The sequence below is a fragment of the Callorhinchus milii genome, unplaced genomic scaffold, assembly GCF_018977255.1.
Source record: "Callorhinchus milii isolate IMCB2004 unplaced genomic scaffold, IMCB_Cmil_1.0 Scaffold481, whole genome shotgun sequence".
NCBI classification, from domain to species: domain Eukaryota; kingdom Metazoa; phylum Chordata; class Chondrichthyes; order Chimaeriformes; family Callorhinchidae; genus Callorhinchus; species Callorhinchus milii.
This window is the reverse complement of record NW_024705222.1, coordinates 9,198-36,786: the sequence shown is the minus strand read 5'-3', so window position 1 is coordinate 36,786 and position 27,589 is coordinate 9,198. Positions and strand designations below refer to the sequence as shown.

At 46.5% G+C, this 27,589-nt stretch overlaps 1 protein-coding gene across 8 annotated transcripts; it reads right to left on the bottom strand.

Annotated features, from left to right (window-relative positions):
• Positions 1–66: 66 nt before the first annotated feature.
• On the bottom strand, positions 67–26,968 carry LOC103172960 (NACHT, LRR and PYD domains-containing protein 3-like). Of its 8 annotated transcripts, XM_042346247.1 has the most exons (11): positions 26,871–26,968; positions 19,765–19,846; positions 18,625–18,659; positions 18,436–18,516; positions 15,569–15,650; positions 14,094–14,174; positions 8,230–8,398; positions 6,502–6,668; positions 5,838–6,009; positions 5,684–5,749; positions 67–1,886 (listed from the first exon to the last, which is right to left on the bottom strand). In XM_042346247.1, exons 7-11 carry the CDS (start codon positions 8,318–8,320, stop codon positions 82–84), a joined length of 2,301 nt encoding a protein of 766 aa, XP_042202181.1. In that variant the 5' UTR covers positions 8,321–8,398; positions 14,094–14,174; positions 15,569–15,650; positions 18,436–18,516; positions 18,625–18,659; positions 19,765–19,846; positions 26,871–26,968; the 3' UTR covers positions 67–81. The 8 variants fall into 8 exon arrangements, with proteins under 8 accessions (XP_042202181.1, XP_042202176.1, XP_042202178.1 ...); XM_042346242.1 differs by lacking the exon at positions 18,625–18,659; XM_042346244.1 differs by lacking the exons at positions 18,625–18,659; positions 26,871–26,968 and adding an exon at positions 22,310–22,335.
• Between the last annotated feature and the right edge of the window lie 621 nt (positions 26,969–27,589).

Here is a 27,589-nt window from a genome sequence, read left to right as displayed (position 1 = left end):
CTGGTGCTTAATATCAGTAGAGTCCTGGAATTTGAGTTTGATATAAAAATAATAAGAATGAGGTTTACAAAAAGAGTAAACTTACTGCAACTTCTGACACTTGTGCAGAGTAGGAACCAAACGCTGAATACCCTCCTCCTGAATGTAGCAACTCCTCAGATTGAGTCGTTTTATTGTGTCACACAGTCCAATGGCCTGAGACAGCACAACACAGTCTATCGGTGTCAGTCTCAATGCTTTCTCTGGAGAGGAGTCACCAAATGTCAGTGTCTGTACAGAGTCCAGTGCTTGCTCTGCTAGGGCTTGATTCTGAGACTCAAACAGGTAATGGAGTGTGTTCAGCAGCTTCCTTTTCCCAGTGACGGTGTCTGTGTCTCTGATCTGAGCTTTAACCTTCTCCTTCAGCCAATCGATCACCGCGCAGGTTGTCTGATGGACAAATGGACCCAGAAACTTCTCCAGTGGCTGAGCTGCCCGTGGGGAGGAGAGACCAGCAACAAAGCGCAGGAATATCTCAAACCGGCCGTCCTCCTCCCTGTGAGCTTCATTTAGGAGTTTCCTCAGATTTCCTGGATTTGGAGACAGGAACTGAGCGAGTGCGGCTACAAACTCCTGGATGGTGAGGTGCGGGAATGTGTAGACCACACTGTGCTCTGAAGACTCTCTCTCCACAAGTTCCATGAGAAAGCCAGAGAGGAACTGGGAAGGCTGGAGGTTATATTTGATCAGATCTTCATCATTAAAGACAATGTTTCTCTGGGAGACTCCAGTGAAGGCCATCTCACCAATCTTCAGCATCACATCACGGGGGCTTTCCATCTTGACACTGTGATGTGATAGTATGTTATAAATATAATAGGAGAAGAGTTGTGTGACTGTCTTGGGAACTCGCTGTTTGTTGCTGTGTTTCCGTGTAAAGAAGGGACCCAGAGACAGAGCGAGGATCCAGCAGTAGGACGGGTTGTAGCACATGGTGAGCAGGAGCTCGTTCTCCTCCACGTGGCTGTAAACAGCAGCCGCCACCTCCTGATCTTCAAAAAACTTGTGAAAATATTCCCTTCTCTCTTCACCCACAAATCCCAGGATTTCAGCCCAGACACTGACCTGAGCCTTTGCCAGTAACTGTAATGCAGTGGGGCGGCTGGTCACCAGCACTGAGCAGCCTGGCAGCAGCTTTTTCTGTATTAAACTGTACACAATTTCAGACACGTCACACCAGAAACCGGGGTCTGTGCATCTACTCTGAGACTCTGCTTCTCTCCAACTGTCAGCGAACTCAATGCTTCGCCTGAATTCATCCAAACCATCAAATATAAAGAGCAATCTCTCTGGGTGTTTCCACAGCTCGTCCAGAACATATTTCAGGTACGGATATTCATCCAAGATTAACTGTCTCAGTGTTAATCTGATGTTACGAGTGTTTAGGTCTCGAAATTTCAAAATAAAAACAAAGTGAAAGTGAGGATAGATTTTGCCTGTGGCCCAGTCATGGACAATCTTTTGCACCATGGTTGTTTTTCCAATCCCTGCCACTCCACTCACTACTGCGGAAGTCCCTGTGAAATTGCCAGATCCGCTTCTCTTGTAGAATTTTTTCAACCAGGAAATTGGACCTCCTCCAGAGAAGCTGCTGTGGAACAGTTTATCAATTCGGATTTTTTCCAGCTCTCCCCGGAGCTGCTTCTGTCTCCACTCCTCGTGGTCTCTGCCTCTCGCCAGCAGCTCATGTTCTACCAGATCCCGTTCACGTACATCAGAAATGATTGTTAGCTCTGTGTAGCGATCAACCAACTGAAACTGCTTCACCTTCTCCTTTATCAGAATGGTATTTACTACCAGTTTCTCACTTTGTTTCTTTAACGTCTCCTTGTGCAATTGCTGAATGGCTTCATGTGGAACAATAAATAATCGGAGAGTAAATTGAGGAATTATTTAGCATTATTAAAAAATGACACTTAGTTTCAGTTAAGGGGCTTTGAAAGAAGGAAAGCATTCTAAAGCGCTGCATACGAATTACTTTAAAGTGTAGTGACTGTGTTTCTTGAGCAGATGCAGCAGCCACATTGCGAAAAGCGACAGCAGCCACAAGTAGTCGGGAACTGTGTGACTACATTTATTTGAGGGTTTGTTGGCCAGGAATCCGGGAGAGAGAAATTCCATTCTGTTTTCAAATAGTGCCGCTGGATCTTTAACATCCACCCGAATAGGCAGACGGGACCTCAGTTTAATGTCCAAATGACGGCATCGACTTCAATGCAGCACAACCCAGAATGGCACTGGAGTGTCAACATATCCTGTTGATGTTCAGGAACATAGGGTCAGGAGTAGGCCATTCAGCCATCGAGCCTGTTCGCCATTTAATTAGATCATGGCTGATCTATATCTTTACTGGAATTTCAAATCAAATTTCCTGCTTTCTCCCCGTATCCTTTAATACCCCGACCTACCAAAAATCTGTCAATCTCTTTCTTGACGGAGTGGATGGATCCAGCATCCATGACCTTTTGGGGGAGAGAGTTCCAGATTTCTAACACCCTTTGAGGGAAAAAATGCTTCCTACTTTCACTCTTAAATGGTCTGGTTCTACGTGTAAGAATATCCTCCCTTGATTTGCATTCCCCCAACCTAGGAAATAGCTTTTTGCATCTTCCCTATCAAATCCCTTTATCGCCCTAAAAACCTCCATCAAATCACCTCTCAATCTTCCAAACTCGAGGGAATACAATCCAAGTTTAAGCAGCCTTTCTCGTAACTTAACCCTTTTTGGCCTAATAACATTCTGGTGAATCAGCGCTGCAGCCCTCTAATATATCTTTCTTGTGGTGTGGTGCCCAAAACTGAACGCAATAACAACAACAAAACTACTTTTACAGAGTGCCATTTACGTCGTTACTACTTGAGGTGTTCTGCTTCTCCCAGTCCATGTGAAAAATAAAATCTCCAATTATAACACGTTGTTTTTGCTACATGCCACCCTGATTTCCGTATTTATATATTGTGAACTGAAACCCATAACTCTGACTCCGAGACAAGAGGAACACAAACTGAGCTGAACAAACAAGGAGTAAACAATCTGAATTAAATTGTTAATAATAATAATAGCAATAATCCTTGATTTGATATAACACTTTTCACGTCTGCTAGACGTCCCAAAGTGCTTCACAGAATATACTGTAAACTGAATTGACTGTATATTTGTGGCCAAACGAGGCAGCCAATTGCTCACAGCCATGTCCCACAAACAGTCATGGATTGAAAATGACCAATTTATTGTGTTTTTTTGTTTTTTTGGACGGATTATTATTAGGCGTGAGGAGTAAGGAAACTTGCCCAAGGTTTCGCCCTCTGTCGGGAATTGGACTCAGGTCAGAACATTCAAACCATGGTAGATTTTCAGGGCATTATATCATGAATGTGTGACTTCTTGTGGGAAAGATCATTCCAAAGTAATATTTGCTGAAAGAATTTAAGAATTAAATAAGGATCATTCCCCTCACTCCTCATCTCCCTTCTCCCATCTTCCTTCGGCTGCCTACTATCCCTCCCTCCTATCTCTCCCCTCCATATTCTCTTCTCCCCTCCATGTTCACTTTTCCCCTCCATACACCCCACCATTCTCCTTTCTCCCCTCCATACTCCCCTCTTCCCTCCATACTCCCCTCTCGCCTCCATACTACCCTCCCCCTCCATACTCTCGTCTCGACTCCATACTCCCCTCTCCCCTCCATAATCCCCTCTACACACCCCTCTCCCCTCCATACTCTCCTATTCCCTCCATACCTTTCTCTCCCCTCTATGCTCCTCACTGCCTTCCAAACTACCCTCTCACCTCCATAATCCTCTCTCACCTCCATAATCCTCTCTCCCCTCAATACACCCTCTCCCCTCCATACACCGCTCTCTCCTCCATACACCGCTCTCCCCTCCATACACTGCTCTCCACGCCATACTCCGCTCTCTCCGCCATACTCCCCTTACCCGTCCACACTTCGCTCTCCCGTCCACACTTCGCTCTCCCGTCCACACTCCGCTCTCCCGTCCATAATCCCCTCTCCCCTCCATGCTAACCACTCCATCCATACTCCGCTCTCCCCTCCATACGCCCCGCTCCCCTCCATACGCCCTACTGCCCTCCATACGCCCCTCTCCCCTCCATACGCCCCTCTCCCCTCCATATGCCCCTCTCCCCTCCATATGCCCCTCTCCCCTCCATACGCCCCTCTCCCCTCCATACGCCCCTCTCCCCTCCATACGCCCCTCTCCCCTCCATACGCCCCTCTCCCCTACGTACGCCCCTCTCCCCTACGTACGCCCCTCTCCCCTCCATACGCCCCTCTCCCCTCCATACGCCCCTCTCCCCTACGTACGCCCCTCTCCCCTCGGTACGCCCCTCTCCCCTCGGTACGCCCCTCTCCCCTCGGTACGCCCCTCTCCCCTCGGTACGCCCCTCTCCCCTCGGTACGACCCTCTCCCCTCCATACGCCCCGCTCCCCTCCATACGCCCTACTGCCCTCCATACGTCCCTCTCCCCTCCATACGCCTCTCTCGCCTCCATACGCCCCTCGCCCCTCAATACGCCCCTCGCCCCTCCATGCTGACCACTCCATCCATATTCCGCTCTGCCCTCCATACGCCCCTCTCCCCTACGTACGCCCCTCTCCCCTCCATACGCCCCTCTCCCCTCGGTACGCCCCTCTCCCCTCGGTACGCCCCTCTCCCCTCGGTACGACCCTCTCCCCTCGGTACGACCCTCTCCCCTCGGTACGCCCCTCTCCCCTCGGTACGCCCCTCTCCCCTCGGTACGCCCCTCTCCCCTTCCTACGCCCCTCTCCCCTTCCTACGCCCCTCTCCCCTTCGTTCGCCCCTCTCCCCTTCGTACGCCCCTCTCTACTTCGTACGCCCCTCTCCCTTCGTACGCCCCTCTCCCCTTCGTACGCCCCTCTCCCCTTCGTAAGCCCCTCTCCCCTTCGTACGCCCCTCTCCCCTTCGTACGCCCCTCTCCCCTTCGTACGCCCCTCTCCCCTTCGTACGCCCCTCAGCCCTCTATAATACACTCTTCATCCATAATCCCCTCTCTCCTCCATAATCCCTCTCGCCTCTATGATACTGTCTCGCTTCTATATTCGCCTTCTCCACTCCCCTGCATACCGCCTCTCCCGTTCATATTCACCTCTCCTCTCTCCTCCATGCTCCCCTCCATGCTCCCCTCCATGCTGACCTCCATGCTCCCTACCTGCTCCAAACTCCCCTCAATGGTCCCCTCCATGCTCTTTTTGCCCCTCTATGCTCCCTTCTACTCTCCGGTGTTCCCCTCCATGTTCCCCTCTCGGCTCCCCACTCCCCTGTATGCTCCGCTCTCCCCTGCAAGCTTACCTGAACACTCCATGCTCCCCTCTCCCGTGCATGATTACCTGTCTCCTTCATGCTCCCCTCTCCCATCCATGCTCTCCTACCCAACTCCCTTCCCCACTCCATAATCCCCTCTCCCCACTCCATAATCCCCTCTGCCCAGCATACACCCCTCTCCCCAACATACTCCTCTCTCCAGTCCAATCTTTGCTCCCTCCTCCCACATCCCCCCTCCCCTATTTGTATTTTCTGGATATCATCAGTAAATAGTAAACTGCCAAACTGTGTATTTCAGAAGTGATTGACTGCTGTGTATCTTGTCCCTGTCACATACCTTTCAGATCACTGGAGACACCTGATACACTTCGGACAATGGTCACTTCATCCACTAGACTGGCACCTGTTTGAATACAGTTCATATTATTAAATTGAAGCGATGGTGTATCAGTAAAATGTGAATGGAGGCACAGAGTAACACCACACATTACCTTGTTGCTGTATTTCCGTCATGATTTTGTTCAGTTTGGGCAAAGTGGGCCTCATTTTCACAAAGGATTCCCACATCACTCTCCGGGCATCAGAACCTTTCCCCATCACCAGGTTCAGAAGAAATTTGGAGCTTTGTCTCCTCTGCCCACTGTGTGTGAGCTCAGTGAGTTTCTGCGTAGAGTGAGCATTAATGTATTAATGTGTGAAACATGAACAGTGACAGTGACCAGCAATACCCAGCACCATTGACGGATTTACTGGACTTGCTTCCTCTTCCATCCACAAACTGCTTACCTCTGTGACCACCCTTTCATCATCCGCCCTCCCCGACACTTCCCAAATCCAGCTCGTGCTCTAACTTCACTGTCCAGTGCCTTGTGACTTCCTCGCCACGCGAAGGGCGTTAAATAAATGCAAGTTTCTGTTCTTAGTTTTTTGATCATACAGACACCTCTTACACTGCTCTGTACTGATCCACGACACACATATGGTGCATGTTCTGTATTTTAACATAAAATGCTTTCGCTTATGCTTTTGCATAAGCTGCTTGTTTGCTATTGTTGATTTTCTGAAAAAAGCAGCACTTGAGCCGTGCAGGCAAGCACTGACTTTCTGAGACTTTAACAAATGAAAGGAAAATGATGCAGTCTGTCTCAAACCTACTTTGTGCTCCTGCGGGCTGAAACATTCCTTCTGTCTGAGCCTTGAGCTGATGTCCTCCACGCCTTCCTCAATAGCCTGTTCCAATCTGTCCCGGTAGAACTTTGTCAGTCTGTGCAGCTGGTAATCATCATACAGGGCCAGGGTCTCAGTGAATAAGGTATTTGTACCTGTTAGCGACCAATAAAAGCATTAGTCAGACATTATTTTACTTTTGTTCCTCAAAACATGTTTCGGAGTATATTAACAAGTTGATTGTTTCAAAAGCCCAGAATAAACAAACTTCAGTTGGCCAAAAACAACATTTAGTAACTGACATCATACACCTGTCTGCCTGGCTCAGTTGGTATCACTCTCACCCCTGAGTCAGAAGGTTGTGATTCAAGCTACACATAAGAATTTTGACCTCATAGACCAGCCTGACAATCCACTGCAGGAATCCTCGCTGGTTCTTTTGCCAATTATCTTCAATCTGTGTCCCCTGGTTACCGATCTACACTCCAGTCGAAAGAGTTTCTCCCGCTCTACTCGATCAAAACCCTTCTTATTTTTGAACATCTCCAGTTGATCTCTTAAGTTGAACACATTCATACCAGATTCAAAAGTTTATAGGTTAAAGTCCCATGGCGGGAATTGGAATTCCCATCCTCCCAAGGCAGCAGGTGGTGGAATGGGGATTGAGCAAGTCGGAAGGGTAGGGAGGTGCAGGGACATGTAGGGATTTGAAAACGAGAGAGAGGATTTGAAAATCGATCTTTTCGGAAATTGGGAGCCAGTGCAGTCTGGCAAGGACTGAAGTGATTTGGATCCTCTCTTTTCTGTGGTTCAGCATCCGGATGACGGAGTTAATTAAATGCTCTTTATGGTGGAACTCAGGAGACCAGGAGGGAGGGCATTCGAAATGTCCAGCCGAGAAGTGGCAAAGGCGTGGATGAGTGTTTTGTCTGCTGCGGATGTGATGTACGAACAGAGGCGGGTGATGTGACAGAGGTGGAAAAACAAACTGTCCTGGTCAGGGAACGGATGTGGGGGAGAAAGGAAGGCTACGGAGAGAACCTAATACCTAATTTTTGCACGGGTAGAGTGTGTTTGTGGGAGAGACCGAGAAGTTTGAGGAGTTCGGAGCCACAAGAAAGAAGTCGTTAGCGGGAGCCAAAGTGTATGGCTTCCATCTTGCCGACGTTGAGCTGCAGGAAGTTTGCACTTATCCATGCCATGATGCCCGTCACACAAACTGACAGGGCATCAGCGGACTTGGAGTTGCAGCTGGAGGAGAAGGAGGAAGCGGTGCAGTGGAATTGTCTATCATACATGTGGACTGTGTCCACTTTACCCACAATGGCTTTGGTTTGCAACCTCAGTAGGAGCTGATGTGGAAGCATACTATCCCCCAGGAATGATCTATCACTGCAAGACCTGACCATGTGCCAGGCAGGCTGATTAGTCACTGTAAGCCCTGCCCATGTGTCAGGTTGGCTGCATTTTCACTACAAGACCTGCCCACGGGCCAGTCTGGATGGTCTGTCATCATCAGTGATTGGTTCATGAACCGTCCAACATGTCCCTGATCTTGTTGCTCAACCCCAATAAATATTGACTGATCTTCCGGCTCCAAAGTGTGTGAGATAAATGTACGTGCTTTTGTTTAAACGTACTTAATAAACACATTACATTTGTTCATTATGATCCCTTTAAATTTTTCCTCGAAATCAGTTAAAGGGAAGCTATTACCTGTTGGTCTGTTGCAGGGGGTTTGATCCACACCACGGGTCATTCCATTGCCCTCTGCACTGGCACTTGGTTCAGTCTCCGTGGAGGCCATCTCACTCCAATCTCCCAAAGTGGTGGAACTGATTCACAATGTAGTTGGGCAACACCAGATGTGGTCGCTGTTTCAGTCCTGCCAGATGTAGATGTGCTTAGTAGTGGTGATGGTGACCATTTAATTGAGACATCTGTTTTCTCGTGGTTCTGTGTTTCAGAAAAATATTTCCTCTTTCCAACAATGTTTCAAAATCCCCTCAACTGCTGCTATGTGCAGCCTAGTTTGTAAGATTTGCGACAGGTGTTGAGCGTTTTTAATAGTTGCAAGGCTAACAGAGAATCCAGACGTGATCTCTCAGGCAGAACACCAGGTTAGCATTTCTAATGGACTCTCCTACTTTCTCACAATTGACATTTACCCTACAATGAAATAAATTTCAAGACTATCGTCATGACAAGTTCAAATTCAGCAATTAAGTATATTCAAATTTCTTACTCAAATGCAGTAAGGCGTAAATGTACTGACGTTTCTTGCATTTGTTTTCTTTCAAGTTAGTAAGATGTCTCAAAACACTTCCCCGCTTACGGCGAATCATAGTGAATCTGTATTTTGTAGGTGAATACAGCAGCCGCAGAATCATAGAGTAGAAAAGGAGGCCATTCGGCCGATTTTATCTGTGCCGGCTCTTTGAAAAGAGCTGCCCAAACCAAAACCATTCCACCGCTCTCTCCTCATAGCCATGCAAATTTGCCTTCCCCAAATAATTATCTACTTCTCTCTACTTCTTCTCTAGAATCGGCTTCCAACACCTTTTCAGGCAATGTATTCCAGATCCGAAAAAAATTCTCCTTCCCTCCCGGCTGCTTCTTTTAACAACTATTTTAAATCGGTGTCCTCGGGTTACCGACCCACCCACCAGTGGAAATTCTTTCTCCTGGTTCAAGCTGTCAAATCACTTCATCATTTTGTAAACATCTATTAAGTCTCAACTAAACCTTATCTGCTCCAATGAGAATAATCCTAGCTTCTGTAGCCTCTCCTGATAACTGAAGTCCCTCATTCCTGGTCTCCTGCTGTAAATCTACTTTGCACCCTCTCCAATCCATTGACATCCTTCCTAAAGTGTGGTGCTCATCACTCATCACAATCTCTAGCTGAGGCCTAACCATTGTATAATAAATGTTCATCATAACTTCTTGACATTTGTATACTATGCCCCTATTTGTAAAGCCTGCTATCCTGCATGCTTTCTTAACAGCATTATATACCTGTCCTGCCAACTTCAAAGATTTACTTGTATGAACCCCAGTCTCTTTTGTCCTTCACCCCCTTTAAGATTCTACCATCTATCTTATATTGCCCTCCTCACTCTTCCTCCCAAAATGTATTACTTCACATTTCTCCACAGTAAGATGTATACGTCACGTGTCTGCCCATTTGACCAGTCTGTCTGTGTCCCCTTACATTATGCTACGATCCTCCTCACTGTTTGCTACCTTTCCGAGCTAAGTCTCAACTGGAAATTTGGAAAATATACTCCTACACCAAAGTCCAGGTTATTTGTGTAGATCAGAAACAGCAGTGGATCCAACAGCGACTCCTGGGGGACACCGGTGTACACACCCCTCTCAGTTTTCTGTCTCCCAGCCAGTTCTGTATCAATGCTACTACTGTGCATTTGATACCGTGGGGTTCCAGTTTGCTTACAAATTTCTTATGTGGCACTTTATCAAACACTTTTGAGAATCCATATGAACTACATCAACTGCACAACCTTCATCCATACTCTCCAATCCTTCATTAAAAGACTCTATCGGTTTCTTCAGGACCGATTTGTCTTTAATAAACCAATGTTGACTGTCCTTTATTAACCCATACTTTACTGAGTGAAATTTTATATTATCCCGGATTATAGTCTCCAGACGTTTCTCTCCCACTGATGTCAGTGTGACTGGCCTTGCTTTAGCATTCTTTCCCGGGTTTTTCCTGGCATTCACGCTTACCCAGTCCAGCTCCATGCCACCCGCAGAGACAAAAACACACATCTCCAGATCATCACCACGGTGTCCTCACCAAGACTGATGCACACACATCCCCAAATCAGCCCCATGACACCAACACATTCTTCCTCTACTGAGCACCATGTCATCAATAATAATAATAATCCTTGCATTTGATATAGCGCTTTTCACGTCGGGAGGACGTCCTAAAGCGCTTCACAGAGCACACTGTAAAGTGAATTGACTGCATATTTGTGGGCGAACGCGGCAGCCAATTGCGCACAGCAATGTCCCACACAATCGTAGATTGAAAATGACCAATTTATTATTGTTTTTGGTTTTGGAGGGATTATTATTAGGCTCTGTGTGGAGTAAGGAAACTTGCCCAAGGTTTCGCCCTCTGGAATTGAACTCAAGTCTCTCACTTGTATAGCGAGTGCTCTAACCACTGAGCTGCAGGACTGCACTAATCAACACTGATACACGTACACATCTACAGCCCAGCTTCTTGCCACCAACACACACACACACTTCACCAGCTCAGCCCTATGCCACCAACACTGACAACGCAGACTTCTCCAGCTCAGCACCATGTAACCAACCCTGACATACCCAATTCCCCAACTCAGCCCCATGCCACAGACATTCACACACACTTCACCAACAAAACCACATGGCATAGACACTGACACACACTTCTCCAGCAAAGCCCCACAGTGTCCTCAACAACACTAACCCACGCACAATTCACCAGCTCATCCCACTTTGCCCTCACCAACACTGACACCAACACAGTTCACCAGCTCAGCCTCATGGTGCCATCACCAACACTGACACCAACACACTTCACCAGCTCAGCTCCATGTCACCAACGCTTACACCACACTTCACCAGTTCAGCAACGTGTCACCAACAACGACACACAAAAGCTCCAGCAGCTCAGCCCCATGGTGTCTTCATCAACACTGAGACACACTTCACCAGCTCAGCTCCATGGCACCAACAATGACACACACAACCTCCATCAGCTCAGCCCCATGGTATCGTCACCAACGCTGACACACAACGATAAACAGCTGAGCTCCATGTTACCAACACTGATCCACACACTTCACCATCTCAGCTCCATGTTATCAACAATGACACACATATATTTCCACAACTAACCCCCAAGTCACAACACTGACACACACAAACACTCAATCAGCAACACCTACACACACACACCCTTCAACTCAGCCCCATGACACCAACACTGACAAACTAACACACGCACATACTTCACCAGCCAGGATATCACATGTTGAACCTGGATATCCCACTCCACACCACCATTGCCTACAGTTCCCATGCCCCTAACTATGGTCCTCTCTCTCTTTCTCTCTCTCAATCCATTTCACACTTACTCTTTCTGCTGTTGAGTCCGCCTCAATTCCTCGTCACTTGTACTTGTGCATGCAATACCCCCCCCCACTCTGCATTTTGTGTACTCTAACAGCTTCTTCTCCTTCCTCCACACAAACACATCAGATGAGATTTAGTATCGTATTACCATCATCCTCTCGCTTCACTTGATCCTGTAGTATGTAACTTGGTTGTCGGGTGTCTAGCACATGTACAAAGCCATCACGGTGATTAAGGATATCCAAACCAGACTGAGACTGCTTCCACCCACCAACACATCAAACACGCTTTGCTTAGAATGGAATGGCCCAGAGGTATATCTACTTTTAACCTTATCCCTGAAAGTATTAGACACAAATTGGCAAGAGTGGAAGCGTGGGGACCTCATTGGGTATGGTTATGTATAGGGGACACTGATGGAGTTTACCCAGCTCAAAATGTGTGGCTTGCCTTCAGAACACTGTTTAGAAAGCTTCTCTTTCAGATTCAATTCAGATCCGTGTCCCCTTGTTTACATCTCTGCAAGGATCGCCCATTCTATCTCTTTGACATTTTACAAAGCCACTGCCCCAGCTGCTCTCTCCATTCTGGCTCATGTGTACTTTTGGTCCCATGCCTGATGCTCTCGAACATCAGTGGCCAAGCTCCATCTCCTCTTTCCCTGTTCTGAAACTCTACTCCTTTGGCATTGCACCTCTGATAATGAAAAATACCCCAAGCACTGCATTGGATTCTCATCTTAGACCGTGTTATTTCATGTCCAGACTTGTGGGTAAACCCACCCTTCTGACACAGGTAAGAGAGTGCAAGCACTGAGCCAGGCTGTCATGTGCAGGTAGTGCTGCATTTCTTTATTAATCTTTTCATGTGAGCAATAAAACAATTCACTCCAGCCTACACAGTTCCTCTTACAATATATATCTGTTATAGCCCGTTATGTTTGAAGCGCTCTGGGATACTGACCCTGCGAGAAGGGTGCAATATAAATGCAAATTGGTGTTGTATCTATTTCTATTCCCCAATCACTCGGCTTCCTACACATCATCAGACTAACACGAGTACCGGTGCGAGTACCATCTGCAACTTCAACCTTCCCTTTGATGTACTTGAGTTTACTGCCTAATTCCACTGTGTTCAGTGCTTCAATCTCCTGTTCGTGCTCTTTGAACCCTCATTTATGTAACAGTCAGTGAAACATTATCAATGCAAACAGGCAATGCTGCCTTTTATGGATATTTTCGGGTAATATAACTGGGTGTTGGACTCTAGACTTTGGACCAATAAGATCAGGCGAGCTACACTCAACTCTTTAAAAGTCAATAACATGAGAGCCATCTTAACAAAATCATATCTAGTTGTGGGGAATGACAAAGAAAATGGAGGCAATTCAGTCGGGAAGATTACGATTGAGCATTAAGTCTGATTTCCCACATAGTGAAAGCTAGTGAGCAATATTCAGAAAGGTCCAGGTTCTCTTCACCATCTCCAGATCCACAATAGACTGAAACTCTGAGTTACAGGGATGAATTTTAAACAAAATGAGATATTCTGTGGAGCTTCAGCCATAACAAGGGACATCTCAGAGAAGTCAACAAAACAATATCAAGAACAACAATATAGGCTCCTTCACGTTTTTGGCATCTTAGAGCACTTAAACAGTAGTGTAGTTGCTGTATTGAGTATTACTTTTGTCAGCTGAGGGTCTAACACCACCCATCACCAAACCAAACAGTATCCAAATAAAGTTGAGATGTCCATGCACCCCACCTATACGTGGACACTACAGCGATCGATTGTAGATGGAATGACCAACCTCTCTATGGAGTGTCTATCCTTCTTAACTACTGCTGGAAAGTGCTCGGCACAGATTGGCAAGAGCCAAGGTTTGTGAGAGCCCAGAATGTGCTTTGGGTTAATAGCTGGAGTCTAACTCCACAAAGAGCAGGATGGAACGATTGAGGTAATGGCTGTCAAAAGTGTCTGCCCAGCTCCTTAAGGCAGTGTAGAGGAAAACAAGCAGGATCATGGCTAGTTTTAGAAGAACCGTCTACCAGCCAGGATTAAACAAGCTCAGCAAAAAGCCATTCAGCCCGTGCAGTCTGGCTGGTGCTAATATTCCACACGAGGGCCCATCGTTGATCAACAATATTTCGGGTCAATCAAATTTATGAGTAGATGTAAAAGAACATTTCTCCCTTAAACGATGTCACGATGGTTAGTTAAACTAATTAAGCAAATTAAATTTAAATGATTCCACGATCACTGGCTCCGCGTTTATTTCATATAAGTAAACTTTCACTAACTACAAAACAGCAAGTTGCATTTATCTTGCGCTGTTCGCATGGAGTGGCATCTCCCTGCGTTTAAAACCTGCAATAACTTTCCTGCTTTATTTCAGCCACAATCAGAGCAAATGAGAGACTCACCGTCTTGTCTCCCCGCTGACTGAGCTCCGGTTCCTGCCTCTGGTTCCCGAGCCTCTCAGTGATGAGCTTCAGTGTTCTGGGCTGTACAGGTAATAACACACCTGGTCAGAGTCCAGCAGCTAATGTCTGGCAGTAAATCACAGCCTCGCCCTGTTCCCAAGGAGATTTCCACAGAAAATAAATGCTTATCAGCTATAAACGTTCCACTGTTCGAGATTAAGTGCCTAAGCACCAATTTAAGATCGTTAACAAACTGGCATATAGGGAGGTTTGGTGATTTTTTTTTCCTGCACAGCTGGTTGTTTGGTTATGGAAAGCCCTGATGGGAGGGAAGTTTGAGGCAGAATCCATGTTTGCTTTCAAAATATGTCTCGATCTCGATCTGAAAGGAGTGACCTATCTAAAGAGCGATTTGCGAACAGAGCAGGAAAAATGGGACGGAAAGGATTGTTATAAAAAGTGCTACCAATGTGACCATAAACCGAATAACCTTCTTCTGTGCTGTACATCTCTATGGTTGTTTGTTTGTGGGGGTGATATAAAACGTTGGCTTCTGGAATTTTTCGAAAAACTAATCGGGAAAGGTCCAAAAAAAAACATATTGGGGACATTCGTTTCTTATGTTGTGTTAAATATTGTAGATTTTCTCTCTGATTTCCTCTTTTCCTTCTTTCTCACTTTCCCTCTTTCACACTTTCTCTCTGTCCTCTCTCAATCATTGGCTCCCCCTTCTCGCTCTGTCTCACAGACACTCTTTCGCTGTCTCAATTCCTCTTTCTCTCTCTCCCGCTCTATCCCCTTCTCTCACACACGCCTATCCCTCCACTCACACTCTCTTTACCCTCTCACAGACTCTCTATCTCCACTCTCTCGATCACTCACTCGCCCCTCTCCTTCACACTCTCACCTCCCACAATCTCAGTCACTTTCTTTCACTCTGTGTCTCTGCTTTCTCACTGTCTCTCTTTCTTTCTCTCACCACTTCAACTCTCTCTCACTCTCTCACCCCTTTCCGTCAATCACTTTTCCACTCACATTCTTACCCACACTCTCACTCTTAACACATTTCTCTCCCCCTCTGCCATAAAGTCACTCACTGCCACTCTCTCACTGATCTGCTTCCTCCCTTTTCTCCCTCCCTGTCTCTGCTTGTTTCTCTCAACATATCCTCTCTCCACCATTTGCTCTCTACGCCTCTCCAAACACACACACACTCTTTCCCACACTCTCAACCATGCACTCACAGTCTGCTGTCTCTCTCTCGCTCTCTCCCGGTCTCTGTTTCATTCACTCACCCACGCCCTTTCTGTCACTCTCTCCCCCATTTCTGTCAACCACTGTACCCTCCAACCCTCTGACTCCCATTCATTTCTCGCGCAGTTTATCTCTCCTTCTCCTATCATTCCAAGTGCTAAAAACCTGAAGTAACTTTACTGCCTTATTTCAGTCACAATCAGAGCAAATGAGAGACTCACAGTCTTGTCTCCCCGTTGACTGAGCTCCGGTTCCTGCCTCTGGTTCCCGAGCCTCTCAGTGATGTGGTTTCAGTGTTCTGGGCTGTACAGGTCATAACACACCCTGGTCAGAGTCCACAGCTAATGCCTGGCAGTAAATCATAGCCTCGCCCTGTTCCCTTGGAGATTGCCAGAGAAACTTAATGTTTACCTGCTATAAAAGTTCCACTGGTCGGGGTTCAGTTCTTAAAGCATCAATTTAAGATAGAGAGATAGCAAGTTAGCAAATGAGGAGGTTTGGAGACTATGTTGTCCTGCACATTTGGTTGTTGGGTTATGGAAACCCTGGCGGGAATGGTGTTTGAGGCAGAATCTATATTGGCTTTCAAAACATATCCAGATATAGATCTAAAAGGAATGAACTATCTACAAATGCATTTGGGAACAGAGCAAGGAAATGGGACTGAAAGGATTGTTATCAAAAAGTGCCATCACATCCACCATAAGCTGAATAATCTTCGTCTGTGCTGTACATCTCTATGGTTCTTTGTTTGTGGGTGTGGAACAAAAGTTTGGCTTCAGGGATTTTCAAAATACCGAATGGGAAAGGAAGAAATAAACTTATTGGAGATGCCAATTTTTTTAATATTGTGGTAAATGTTGTGGATTTTGTCGCTCATTTTCTCTCTTTCCCCTCACACTCTCTCTGTATCACTCTCTCAATCACTCTATTCCCCCTCTCCCTTTGTTTCTCTCACACGTTGCCTCCCTCCCTCAGTTACTCTCTCTCACACACACCCGTTCTCCCCACACGACATCATCCCTCTCTCAGTCTCTTTCCCCTCTCACACTCTCTCTATCTCCCATCTCTCTGTCACTCACTCCCCCTCTTCACTCTCCTCTTTCGCAAAAACTTTCTCCTCCCACACTCTCAATCATTCCCTTTCACTCTCTCTCTGCTTTCTCCCTCTCTGTCTCTTACTCTCGCCCCACCCTCCCCAGCTCGTCCTTCTCTTTCACTCCATCCACCCTTTCTATCAATCACTCTCACACTCTGTCTTTCTTCTATCAGTCTGAGTATCAATCAATCTGTCTCCCCCGCTGTTAAACACTCACTCTATCACCTCTTTCTTTCTTCCGTTCCCTAAACTTCTCTGTTTCATTATCTCACTACACACTCACTCTATCTCTCTCTTTACTCCATGTCCATCCACCCCTCTCCCCACACTGTCTCTCTCATTTCTTACTCACTCTCTTACCCACACACACTCTCTTCTCTCATTCTCTCACAATCATTCTCCATCAGTGCCCCTCTCCACCACTCTCACACACACTCCGTCTCACAATCTCACTCACTCAGTCACTCACTGCTTTCTCAATCGCTCTCTCCCTGAATCTGTTTCTTTCTCGCATGCCCATCCTTTCTCCAACACACGCTCCGCCATTTCTGTAAATCGGACTGTCTCATTTCTGAAGCACACTCTCCCTCTCTCCTCTATTCTGTTCTTCTTTCTCAATTTATCTCGATTCACTCCTCTTTCACATTCTGTCAATTTCTCTGTGATTATACGCTGCACCATTTGCACTATGTAAAGCATTTGTTGTTGCGTAAGTTAATACAACAAGAAGATGAGTGACGAGTTCTGGTAATTATCCATTTGAGAGAGTGTCACCAATAAAGCTCGTCTCCAGAAACTCTACAGTCTGCTGCAGAGCAATAGTTGGGAATCTATTTTCACATCCATCATCAGACTAACACCAACGTGACTTTGCCACTTCCCACTTCAAACTTACCTTAGATTCATTTTAACAACCCGCCCAATTCAGAGCATTCACTGGGCTCTCTATCTAATCTCCTGATCCTGATCTTTGAACCTCACTTGTGTAACAGTCAGTGAAACGTTATCATTGCCAATATGCAATGTTGCCTTTTATGGATATTTCCAGTTAATGTAACTGTGGGTTGGGCTCCGGACGTGGGACCGAGAAGATAGTCCTTGAAAGTCAACAACTTGAGCACCATTTTGTCAAAAATCATTTCCACTTCCGGAGAAAGAGAAAGAAAATGGCGGCATTCAGTCCGTTTCATTGCAGACTGAAACATACTTTAGTCTTATTTCCTACAAGGTAAAAGAAAGTGAGAACCATTCATCAATACCCCAGCTCCTCTACAGCGTCTCCATATTCGGAGAAGACTGATCTCTTAAATTGGAGGGATGAATTTTAAACTATTGTAGGACAAACAGCGCCAAACAAAAGAGACGTCTCAGAGGAGGAAATAAAAACAATGGCAACAACAACTATAGAGTGCCCTTCTAGTGGGTTGCAGCTTGGAGCATGTAAGCAGCAGTGTGGTATCTGAGCTGAAATTTTTTTGTCAGCCGAGTGTCTGTCCCACCGAAACCCGATCAACAACATAGATGCATAGAAAGTACAGCTCAGTTTTGGTCCGACCACGTGGCTGTTGCTTAAATTCCACATTAGTATGTTAACAATGGTTCAGATCAATCAAGTTCCCCAATGGATTTCGGAGACCATTTATTTCTTAAAACATTCTACGATGATTAATTCAAATAACAGCAACAACTTGCATTGATATAGCGGCCAACTCGCCGGACAGTGTGTCGGAGAATGTTGGAGTGGTGGAGGATACTATGTGTGAAGGAGGATGACCGTAAGCACAGTCGTAAAGCGAGATCTTCCGTTTATGAAACAAATGATATTTTAACTCTTGCTCATTCAGTTACTCATGGTTTCCTTAATTACAATAAATGTTGCACGAGCAACAACAACTTGCATTTATATGGGTTTTTCTCTCTGTGCGCTTACAACCTGGGATAATAGTATGACATTATTTCAGCCACAATCAGATCTAATAAGAGACTCACCGTCTAGTCTCCCCACTGACTGAGCTGCCGTTCCTGCCTTTGGTTCCCGAGCCTCTAGTGAAGTGGCTTCAGTATTCTGGGCTGTACAGGTAACAACAAACACTGGTCAGAGTCCAACAGCTAATGTCTGGCAGTAAATCATAGCCAAACCCTGTTCCCTTGGAGATTTCTACAGAAACTCAAGATTACCTGATATAAAAGTCCTTCTGGTCAGAGTTCAATCCCTAAAGCATCAATTTCAGAGAGTTAGCAAACTGGCAAATTGGGACGTTTGGAGAATTTGTTTTCCTGCACAGTTGGTTGTTGGGTGATGGAAAGCATTGGCGGGAATGATGTTTGAGGCAGATTCCAGATTGGTTTTCAGATAATCACTTGAAACCGATCTAAATGGAGTCAACTATCTAAAAAGGGATTTGGGAAAAGAGCAATGTAAAACTGATCAGTAAAGGAAGGAAAAAGCATATTGGATATGCCCGGTTTTATATTTTGTTCAATGTTGTGAAATTTTTCTCTCATTTTCTCTTTTTCTTCTCACACACTCTCTCTCTGTCCTCTCTCAGTCATTGGCTCCCCCTCTCTCTCTGTCTTACCGACACTCTTTCGTTCTCTCAGTTCCTCTCTCTCTATCCCACTCTTCTCCCACACCAGCCCTCCCTCCACTCATACTTCCTTTCCCCTCTCAAGGTCTCTCCGTCTACGCTCTCTCGATAACTCACTCCTCCTTTTCTCCCTCCTCTCTTTCACAAACACTCTCTCCTCCCACAATCTTATTCACTTTCTTTCACTCTCTGTCTCCATATCTCTGTTTCTTTCTCACCACCTCTCTCCCTCTCACCTCCTTTCTGTCATTCACTTTGCCACTCACATTTCACTCACATTCTCACACACACTCTCTCACTCAATAGGTATCTCTTCGCCTCCGTCGTGCAGTCACTCACTGCCAATCTCTCACCGCTTTGCTTATTCCTTCTTTCCCTCCCGGTCTCTGTTTCTTTCTGTCACCCCATCGTCTCTCTACCGCACTCTGTCTCCCCCTCTAACACACACACACTCCTTCTCACACTATCGATCTCTCACTCACACTCTGTTTTTTCCCCCCCTCCCTCTCTTCCTGTCTCTGTTTCTTTCACTCATCTACACTCTCTCTCTCTCTTTCTCTCTCTCTCTCTCATTCTCTCCCTATTCCTGTCAACCATTCTTCCCTCCAACCTCTCCCTCTCAATTCTCACGCGCACTCTATTTCTTCTATCCTCTCATTCCAAGTGCTTAAAACCTGGTGTAACTTTACTGTTTTGTTTCAGCCACAATCAGAGCTAATGAGAGACTCACCGTCTTGTCTCCCCACTGACTGAGCTGCGGTTCCTGCCTCTGGTTTCCGAGCCTCTTCGTGATGTGGCTTCAGTGTTCTGAGCTGTACAGGTAATAACACACACTGGTCAGAGTCCAGCAGCTAATGTCTGGCAGTAAATCATAGCCTCGCCCTGTTCCCTAGGAGATTTCCACAGAAACTCAATCTTTACCTGCTATAAAAGTTCCACTGGTCGAGGTTCAGTTCTTAAAGCATCAATTTAAGATAGAGAGTTAGCAAACTAGTAAATGAGCAGGTTTGGAGAATATGTTGTCCTACACATTTGGTTGTTGGGTTATGGAAAGCGCTGGCGGGAATGGTGTTGAGGCAGAATCCATATTGGTTTTCAAAACATGTCTACATATCGATATGAATGGCGTAGACTATCTAAAAATGAATTTGGGAACAGAGCAGGGAAACGGGACTGAAAGAATTGTTATCAAAAAGTGCCACCACATCCACTATAAGCTGAATAATCTTCGTCTGCGCTGTACATCTCTATGGCTCTTTGTTTGTGGGTGTGGTACAAAAGTTTGGCTTCAGGGATTTCTCGAAAAACTAAATGGGAAAGGAAGAAATAACCTTATTGGAAATGCCAATGTTTTTAATATTGTGTTAAATGTTGTGGATTTTCTCGCTCATTTTCACTCTTTCAACTCACACTCTGTCTGTATCACTCTCTCAATCAGTCTCTGCCCTCTCTCCCTTTGTTTCTCTCACACATTCCTTCCCTCTCTCAGTTACCCTCTCACACACCCTTTCTCACAAACAACATCACCGCTCTCGCACTCTCTTTCCCCTCTCACACTCTCTCTATCTCCCCTTTCTGTCACTCACACCCCCCTCTTCACTCTCCTCTTTCGCAAACACTTTCTCCACCCACACGCTCAATCATTCCCTTTCACTCTCTGTCTCTGCTTTCTCTCTGTCTCGGTTTCTTACTCTCGCCACAGCCCGTCTTTCTCTTTCACTCCATCCACCATTTCTGTCAATCACTCTCGCCCTCTTTTCTCACTCACACTCTCCCACTCTGTTTCGCTTCTATCAGTCTCTGTAACAATCAATCTGTCTCCCCCTCTGTCAAACACTCACTGGTTGCTTCTCTCTCACCTCTTTGATTTCTCCCACTCCCTAAACTTCTGTTTCATTCTCTCACCCACACTCACTCTATCTCTCTCTTTATTCCATATCCATCCACCCCTCTCCCTCCACTGTCTCTCTCATTTCTTACTCACACTCTGACCCACACACACTCTCTTCTCTCATTCTCTCACAAACCTTCTCCCTCACTGCTCCTCACACAAAATCCATCTCACAATCTCACTCACTCAGTCATTCACTGCTTTCTCCATCTCTCGCTCGCTGAATCTGTTTCTTTCTCTCATGCCCATCCTATCTCTAACACACTCTCCCTCATTTCTGTAAATCGGACTGACTCTCATTTCTCAGGCGCAAGGTTTCTGTGATTATATGCTGCATGCATTGCACGATATAAGACATTTGTTGTTGTCTATGTTAATACAACAAGAAGATGATTGACGAGTTCCGGTCATTATCCATTTCATAGAGTGTCATCAATAAAGCTCGTCTCCAGAAACTGTACAATCTGCTATAGAGCAAGAGTAGGTGGGAATCTGTTTTCCCACCCATCATCAGACCAACACCAGTGTGACTTTGCCACCTCCAACTTCAAATTCACCTTTGATTCATTTTAACAACCCGCCCAATTTAGAGCATCCACTGCGTTCTCTATCTAATCTCCTAATCCTGATCTTTGAACCTCATTTGTGTAACAGTCAGCGAAACGTTACAACAATATGCAATGTTGCCTTTTATGGATAATTTCAGTTAATGTAACTGTGGATTGGGCTTCGGACTTGGGACCAGGAAGATAGTCAACAACATGAGCACCAATTTATCAAAAATCATTTCCACTTGTCGGGAAAGAGAAAGAAAATGGCGGCATTCAGTCCGTTAGATTGTAGACTGCAACATAATTTAGTCTTATTTCCTACAGCGTAAAAGAAAGTGAAAACCATTCAGAAATATGCCATCTTCTCTATAGTGTCACCATATTCGGAGCAGACCGATCTCTCGAGTTGGAGGGATAAGTTGTAAACTATCGTTAGATAATCTAGGGAGAATCACCCAGGCTGGAGTCTAACCAGCCAAAACCGCAAGATGGAAGGATTGAGGCAAAGAATAACTAAAGAGTCAGCACAGATCCTTAACGCAGTGAAGAGGAGAGCGACCAGGATGATCACCAGTGTTAGAGGAAATAAATATGAACAAGGATTAGACAAGCTGTGGCTCTTAGATTCATAGATGGTTAGAAAATACAGGCTATTCGGCCCAACTGCCAGGCTGTTGCTTATACTCCACATCTCTGTGTAAACAGTAGTTCAGATAAATCAAGTTTCCCCTATGGATTTTGGAGACCATTTATGCATTAAACCATACTAAGGTGATCAGTTCAAATAACGACAGCAATTAGCATTGATATAAACATCATAAATATAACTTTACAGAGCTGGGGGTCAAACCAGACACCAAGATTGTGCACAGGTTCAGTGAGTCTGAGGGAGAGCCCATGGAGTTTGAGGAGCTCAGATCCGCAGGAGTGAATACGTTGACGGGAGCCAAAGAGTATGGCTTCCATCTTGTCCATATTCAGCTGCAGGAAGTTTGCCCTCATCCAGGCCCCAATGTCTGCCAGTCAAGATGATGGAACATTCGTGGACCTGCAGTCGATACTGGAGAAGACAAAGTAGATTTGTGTACCATCAGTATATATGTGGACGTTTACTCCATATCTGCGGATGACATAGCCCAGAGGGAGCATATAGATGAGGAAAAGAAGAGGGCCAAGAATGTAGACCTGGGGTACCCACAGGTTATCAGGCGGGGGCAGGAGGAGCAAACGTTGGCCAAGATGAAGTCGGGGCTCTTTGTTAAGTAGGGTTCAAACCATGCGAGTACTGTCCCACTGAGGTGGATGAGGGAGGAGGAGGTGGTAGAGGAAGATTAAATGGTCATCCTTGTCGAACACGGTAAAGAGATCCAGGAGGACGAGGAGGCAGGGGGAATCCTGATCGCAAATAGAGAGAACATTGTTTGTGACTTTGACCAGCGTCATCTCTGTGCTGTGCGCAGTCAGGACGAAAACCAGACAGCAGGGGCTCGAGGAGCAAGTGGCGAGAGAGATGAGACCAAAGTTGACCTGCCACAATGCGTTTGACAAGGAGGGGCAGATTGGAAATACTAGGATAGAAATGGGATAGTTGTATTAGGGGTTAGAGCGATTGAGGGGCTGGGGGGTGGTTTGAGGAGGGGGTTGATAAAATCAAAGTGCTATATCAAGGACAAGGTATGTTTTTTTTAATAATCTGCATGTTATCTGCATCATAATGAATATGTACAACAGAGAATAAAAAGGTACGAGCTAAACCGCAAAGTTTCCAGATGTACCTGGTGGGTGGGCCTTCAGCCACTCTGTCCCCATCATTTGGAACTCCTTTCCGTAGTCCCACTGACTCACTCCCTCCATTGGCTTCTTCAACACGCAACTCAGGACCCTCCACTTCAACAGTAGTTTCGATCACCTGCCTTCCACTACCCCGCCATACCTTCCTCCCGCCCCAATCCGGACCCCGCGCTCGGTTCAGAAACACTAACCATCCAGTCCCTTCCCGAAGTGAAAGGCACTAATAATAATAATAATCCTTGCATTTGACACAGCGCTTTCCACGTCGGGAGGACGTCCCAAAGCGCACAGTAATGTCCCACAAACAGTCGAAGATTGAAAATGAGCAATTTATTATTGTTTTTGGCTTTGGAGGGATTATTATTAGGCTCTGTGTGGAGTAAGGAAACTTGCCCAAGGTTTCGCCCTGTGCCTGGAATTGAACTCAGATCTCTCGCTTGCAAAGCGAGTGCTCTAATCACTGAGCTACAGGACTCCAAAAAGACTCGTGTAGTTTTGTTATTGCTGTTGTTGTAAAGGCTAACCTTGAGATGTTCAGGTTGTCGCTGTTTCTTTCTTCCTCAAAAGCTGTCAAACCAACGGGATTGTCATGAACAGTTTCCACAATATATTTGTCCTTCACGTTGAGAGTGATGTGAAATCCAGAAGCCACAATAAACCCGCGATTCAATGTCATTCCAGCGCTTGGCTCTCTGTGCGCATGTGGTTATGGATCAAGACACATTAAATCGGGGAAACTGTAGTCTTAATCCGTTCCTGACATTTTCTGGCTGTACTAAATTGCACATGTTTATTAAATCTACTTTTTCACAATTTGTACAATTTGCCTGCAATTCGGACTTCACGCGGAGTCCTGCAGCTCAGCGGTTAAAGCTCTCGCCTCACATGCTGGAGGACCTGAACTCCATTAATACAAGAATTATTATTATTATATTCACATAAGTCATATTCAATGTTTGGGTCCAGACGGATATGCTTCTCTGATGATTTATTGTGGTACATTTGGAGGTTTCGGGATTGCTAATATTCATTTGTCTGTTGGATACCTGGAAAGGGCTGAATCTTTTACTTGGCCAAAGGCGTAGAGTGCCTAAAGAATCCAACAAAACTCTTCTATTCATTTATTTACAATTTTGAATATTAGTTTCCTTATGGTTTGCGGGGATGTTATTTTTGTGGAGTGATTTAATCGGTGGAGTCCTGTAGCATATCAGTTAGTAATTCGTCATTTAATAATAAATTCAGTAATAAGCCGCGCATTTGATACGGCGTCTCATCGCGTACCCGAGACGCCTGAAAGCGCTTCACAGGATATATTGTGAAGAGAACTGACTGTATGTTTTGTGGGCAATATATTTGGGTGACGCCCAAATGTCTGGGCTGTTTGTGGCCCCAGTGACCTGTTTGGATGACTGTAGTGACGGGATCAGCCTTTCGTACAGTGTCAATGTACTGTTTTCCTGGAGCCTCGGATAAAACATTACACTGCACAGTTTGCCCGTCTCCTCGCCCTGCGGTGGGGACAACGGCTACTGTGTCAAACTAAACCATTCTGTATTAATACTGTGTCTGTACCAACAACAACAACTTGCCTTTATATGGCGCCGCTGGTGAAGGGGAGGGTCCCAGAGCGCTGGACAGTGGCGGCGCTCGAGGCCGAGCCGAGGGGTGAGGTGACCGCAGGTCACGGTCCAACACGAAGGTCTTCACCGCGTCCGGTCATCGGGTCAGAAAAGCTTCGAGTCTCTGTCCGGAGGTTTCACTTCACCGACGTCCTGACAGAGAAGCCGCGGCGTCACTCACACACACAAACCCCTTCCTGTCTCGTCTTTCCTTCTCTTCGGAATTAATGAGGGAATTAAACTTTATCTTTTTGGGGTAAAACATTCCTGATTTGTTTGTGGGGTTTACTCCTCGGCGACGGGAGGCCTCAGTGTGAGGAGTAAACTGTTTAAATTCGCCAATGTCTGTCGGTCTTTCTCTCTCTTTCTGTGTCCCTGTGTCTGTGTGTCTGGTGACCAGGTGTTGACATTGGCTCCTCACTGTCTGTGTGTGTGACTGGGGGGGAGGCGGGGTGACTGGGGGGTGGGGGTTACTGGGGGTGGGGGGAGACTGGGGTGTGGGGGTGACTGGGGGGTGGGGGGTGACATGGCCGCACTGTTGTCTGACTCTCTCTCTGTGTCTCTCGTCGCCTGACTTTGGCGCCTTTTTCCCTCTGACTCGGCGCCTGCGCAGTGGTGTCCCTGAGCGCGAGGCCGACGGTATTTTTTTGAACTCGGCGCCTGCGCAGTGCCGTCTCCGGGCGCGGGGCTGACGGTGTTTCGGGGCGCGGCGCCTGTCTGTCTGAGCGCGAGGCGGGACCGCGGGAGGTGGTGATGGCGGCGGAGACGACGGTCAGTGTCGGTGACAGAGAGAGAGAAAGAGAGAGACATAGACACACAAACACATACTCTCACTCTCTGTCACTCTCTCTCACACACACTGAGCCTGAAACACACACACAAACAGACATACACATACACGGACACACACAGACACACTAAGACACATACACACACACAGACTGACATACGCACACACACAGAGACTGACACACACACACAGAGACTGACACACACACACACACACACAGAGTCAGTCTATCACACAAATACAGACAAACACACAGACTGACACACACTCTCACTGTCAGTCTCTCACCCTCTCTCCCACATTCGCTCTCACACACATTGAACCCACACACACACACACACACACACAAACAAACCCTGACACCGAACCAGGCAACACGAGAAAAATAATACCCCGAATTAGAAATGAATGAATAAATGTGGAAGAATGTTGTTGGAGCTTCAGTCCCTCTCTCCCCTCGGCCTGGAATGAAGGTCCCGTCTGATCCCACAGTGTACAACAGCAAATGAGACGGGAATATCATCCGCCACGAAACCGCTCAATGTTCCTCAATACATCATCACAGAAGTCATATCAGTTCGGACCATAAAACTTAATAATATTATACACAGAAACAAACACTTCCACTCTCTCACTCTCTCTGTCTCTCTATCTCTCACACACTCTCTCTCTCTCACTCTCATACACTTTCTCACACTTACTCTCTCACAGTCTCTCTCACTCTCACAGTCTCTCTCACACACTCTCAGTCTCTCACAGTCTCTCTCTCACACTCTCACTCTCTCTCTCTCATACTCTCACTCACTCACACAGTCTCTCACACACACTCTCTCTCACACACTCACTCTCACACACACTCTCACACACTCAGTCTCACACAGTCTCTCTCTGTCACACTCTCACTCTTTCAGTCTCTGTCTCTCACACTCTCTCTCACACACTGACTCTCTCACACAGTCTCTCTCTCTGTCACACTCTCATTCTCTCACACAGTCTCTCTCTCTCTCACACTCTCACTCACTCTCACTCACTCACTCTCATTCTCTGACACTCTGTCTCACTCTCTCTCACACTCACTCACACTTTCTCTCTCACACTCTTTCTCTCTCACTCTCTCACAATCTCACTCTCTCTCTCAGTTTCACATTCTCTCTCTCACACACTCTCTCTTTCTCTGTCACCGACACTGACCGTCGTCTCCGCCGCCATCACCACCTCCCGCGGTCCCGCCTCGCGCTCAGACAGACAGGCGCCGCGCCCCGAAACACCGGCAGCCCCGCGCCCGGAGACGGCACTGCGCAGGCGCCGAGTTCAAAAAAAAACCGTCGGCCTCGCGCCCGGAGACGGCACTGCGCAGGCGCCGAGTTCAAATAAAACCGTCGGCCTCGCGCTCGGGGACACCACTGCGCAGGCGCCGAGTCAGAGGGAAAAAGAGGCGCCAAAGTCAGGCGACGAGAGACACAGAGAGAGAGAGTGAGAGACAACCGACCGACAGAGGCGACTGAACCCATCGACCGTTTAAACCTCACACTGAGGCCTCCCGACGCCAATGAATAACACACACAAACAATTCTGGAATTTTGTACCCGAATGACAAAGGCGGATCCCGTCACTACAGTCATCCACGCACTTGATCCACAGAGAGCCCAGACATTGGGGCCTCACCCAAATATATTGCCCACAATACACACAGTGAGTTCACTTTACACTATATCCTGTGTTGCGCTTTAAGATGTGATGAGGCGCCACAACAAATGCAAATATTATTAGTGTTATCGCTCAAATTACTAGTGTTTTGCACTAACTGCTTCCGCTACAGGACTCCACCGATTATATCGCTGCCAACAAATAACACCCCCGGAAACCATAAGGGCACTAATGTTCACCATTGGAAATAAATGAATAGATGT